The 3286-nt window shown below is 61.5% G+C and overlaps 1 protein-coding gene across 1 annotated transcript; it reads right to left on the bottom strand.

Annotated features, from left to right (window-relative positions):
• Positions 1-1066: 1066 nt before the first annotated feature.
• On the bottom strand, positions 1067-3002 carry Hes2 (hes family bHLH transcription factor 2). The gene is made up of 4 exons (XM_047518974.1): positions 2855-3002; positions 2667-2764; positions 2306-2405; positions 1067-2215 (listed from the first exon to the last, which is right to left on the bottom strand). Exons 1-4 carry the CDS (start codon positions 2895-2897, stop codon positions 1953-1955), a joined length of 504 nt encoding a protein of 167 aa, XP_047374930.1. The 5' UTR covers positions 2898-3002; the 3' UTR covers positions 1067-1952.
• Positions 3003-3286: the final 284 nt, after the last annotated feature.

The raw sequence follows: 3286 nt of genomic DNA, 5'->3' as shown, positions 1-3286 counted from the left end.
CTGCCCCTGTGAGTCACTGGTCTGTCCACTCTCACCCTTCTTCCCGACTGCTTGCCCTGCAACTGGAGGGGGACCAGTCCAGCACAGGTCATAGACCTGGGGACCAAGATGGTGTTCAGATGCAAGAAGAGGCAAAAGAGGGGCCTCCACCAATTCCCACCTGGTTTAAACCTGTCCCGAAAGTCCTTGTTTGTGGGGACAAGAAACCTGTCCTCTGTGTCTGATGCAAAGCTCTATAGACAAGGAGGAACCTGGAGCTGACAGGGTGGGCATGGGCCGGGGTTTCCTGCCCCTCCTCCTCTGCCTGCTCCTGGCCACTCCGGAACGCTGGCCACATTTGTCTTTCTGAGAAGCACCAGCTCTCGTGGAATAAATACTCAAAAGTGAACCTAGGGGCCTGGGGTGGGAGTGAAGTCAACCCAGCTGGGCGGGGTCCAGCACACAGTGTTCACTCACACCCTCTTCTCTAGTTCACCAAGTTTATTGAGCATCCACTGTGCACCCGGTGCCGTGGGGACACAGGTACACTCAGCCCCAGCCCTGCCCTCTGGGGGTTTACAATCTAGCCAGTTGGTGCCCTTTGGGGGCACCTCACCCTGTTGTCTTGATGTTTATTTCTTCTTTCAGTAATGCCCACAGCTTCCCCCCCATCCTCTCGCCCAAACCGGTACCAGATCATCAAGGGCTGTGTGGCATAGGCTGATTTAGTGACTGACCCTTCCCATCAGTTCAGTCTTTCTCTTGTGCCTGGGTCTCTAGCACAGGCTATCGATCTGGGGGTTGGGGAGAATTCCCTGTCTCCCAGCAGTGCCCAGCAAGTTCCCAGGAAATGATGAGAAGGACTGAGAGTGGGCAGCAAGTCCTCCCACCCCCTCCAGGGCACCACTCCGGGGATCCACAGACCCCAGCAGGAGTCCTCCCAGGGAGCCTCCTGCCTTTCTCAGGAAAGAAAGAAAGAAACTTGTTCTTAAGATTAAGTGGGCTGGGATATAGCTCAGTTGGTAGAGTGCTTGCCTTGCAAACACAAAGCCCTGGGTTCAATCCCCAGCACCACAAAAAAAAAAAAAAAAAAAAAAAAAGACTAAGTCAATGCCTGTAACCGGTCCCCATGAGCTGTAGGGAGCGGTTTGCAAGAGAAAGCAGGCAGGGGTGTCTCCGGTCCCCTAATACGCTGCCGTCCCCTAACACGCTGCCGTCTCTTGAATTCCTGTTGTCCTGTGGCGTGGACCCCGCTCCGCTCACGCTGGCGTCCCAGCTGTGCTGGGCTCAGAGACATACTTCCTTCTCATGCCACCCCTTCCGCACACCCCAAGAGCACCTTATGCTTGGAGAAATAAAACCTTCTCAAGACCACCTTATGAAGCCCCCACGGCCAGCAACACAGGCCATCGGGCAGGACAGCCTGGGAGTGGAGGTAACGGCTCTCTGGCCCTACATGTCCTGTTATCCTTCTTTGATGCTCTGCAGGGCCATGGTAGTGGCCAAAGTCCCAAAGGCCCCAAGCCCAGCTGGGCAGGAAGTAGCCAAGCAGGGCTGGGCAGGCAGTGCTCATTCAGAGCAGATGGCTTCACCTGGCCAGGTGAGCGCCTAGCCCAGGTCTTGGTCTGACGCCAGCCCCATGGCAGGTGTGTCATTGCCCAGGTAGCTTGTGGCTCACCCAGTTCCAGAGCCGGCTGGGATGGGGGCTTGTTCTTCACCCTGCCGCCACTTGCCCCCTTTCCTTCTGCCTAGACACCTCTGTCCTGGGGGTGAGGCAGGGCAGCTCCCCTTATTTGTTCCAGCTGAGCCCTTGAGGTCTTCAGTCTCCACACGGGTTTCGAACATCCGTTTCCAGACCCCATGTGGGTGCTTGGCTGGTCCTTCATTTTGGGAACAGTGGCCACCACCGAGAGCTTCCTTGACCTGCCTGGGGCCTTCCAGGTCCCTTGTAGGGTCCATGGACCTACCAGGTGCTACCATGGCCGCCAGAGGCCAGGGCCACTGGGAGGTGCAGGTGGAGAGGGCATGGGAGCCGGCTCAGGTGGTGTTGCTGGCGAGGTGGGGCCACCGGAGTCCCCAGCCCGCAGGCTGTCAGGGCTGACACAGGAAGCCCTCCGCCGCAGGTGCTCTAGCAGGCGCAAGCTCACGGCGGGCTCCAGGACGCGACAGGCAGGCAGAACACTAGTTAGGCGCGCCACACAGGCACTGTAGCCCTCTAGGTAGCTGTCGCGTGGCGCTGCAGGAGGAGAGAGGTGTGAGACAGGGCAGGGTGAGCGGTTCAGGGCGCAGGGTGGGGTGGGCGGGGAGTGGGAGCAGAGTCACTCACGTGGCACTTCGGGGGGATAGGGGGACGCAGGCAACTCCTGCAGGAAGCGCACGGTCATTTCCAGAATGTCGGCCTTCTCCAACTTTGAGAAGCGCGAGTTCTGCACCAGGCCGGGAAGCGGGGAACAGAGACCAACAAACAAAACAGACCTCTGACAGCAGCCACCGAGAGCGCCGCGCTCTTGCCATGACAGGAGCGCCAGGTCCTCGGTGGCTAGGCTCCTCGATGCCTGTCCCGCAGCTTGGCCTTGGGATCCCCCTCGCCTGTTCCTCAGGCTGGAGCACAGCCCGCCCTCGGCGCCCCATGGCCCTCCGCCTCCGCCTCCCGGTTCGCCGAGCCGCACGAACCGCTGGGGACTCACCTCCCTGCCCAGCAGAGGCAGGATGAGCCCCTTGAGCTGGCTCAGGCTCTCGTTGATGCGCGCGCGCCTGCGCTTCTCCAGCAGCGGCTTCAGGGTCTGCGGCGCAGGGTTGAGGCAGAGGCTGCGGTTAGGTGGGTGGCGGTGCCAGATCCCTCCCGCCTCCAGTCCCTAGTTCCCAGTTCCTAGCTTGCGCAGCTCCGCCGCGTCCCCTGCCCTGCGAGGCAGTCCCATGCTCGGAGGAAAGCGGCGGTCGCTGCGGTCCGGCGCGGGGGTGACCTGCGTCTGCAGGAGGAGCAGAGACGGAGACCAGGGGCCAAGTCCGGGGCACGGCGGGAGCCCGCGCCAAAGAAGTGTGCGGCGCCGGCAGCCCGGCTTTAAGTAGGCGGCGTCGCCGCCCCGCCCCGCCACTCCCACTCTGGTCTTTGTTCCTGCTGAGGATGGGGCTAAAGGAGGAGACCGTGGTGTCCCCAGGGATCTTGCTCCCAGCCTTCTAACACGGCCGCGGCGGGCCGCACGGAATCCGTGGGCGTCACTGGGCTCCTAGCACAGCCGACCCGGCGGAAGAGAGGGCGGTGGAGCCAGGCCCGCCCTGGCTCTGGCTGCCGTCCCTCGTCTCCAGC

The sequence above is a fragment of the Sciurus carolinensis genome, chromosome 1 (assembly GCF_902686445.1).
Source record: "Sciurus carolinensis chromosome 1, mSciCar1.2, whole genome shotgun sequence".
NCBI classification, from domain to species: Eukaryota; Metazoa; Chordata; class Mammalia; order Rodentia; family Sciuridae; genus Sciurus; species Sciurus carolinensis.
Note: the sequence above shows the minus strand (reverse complement) of the source record. Positions and strands in the feature narration are given on the sequence as shown.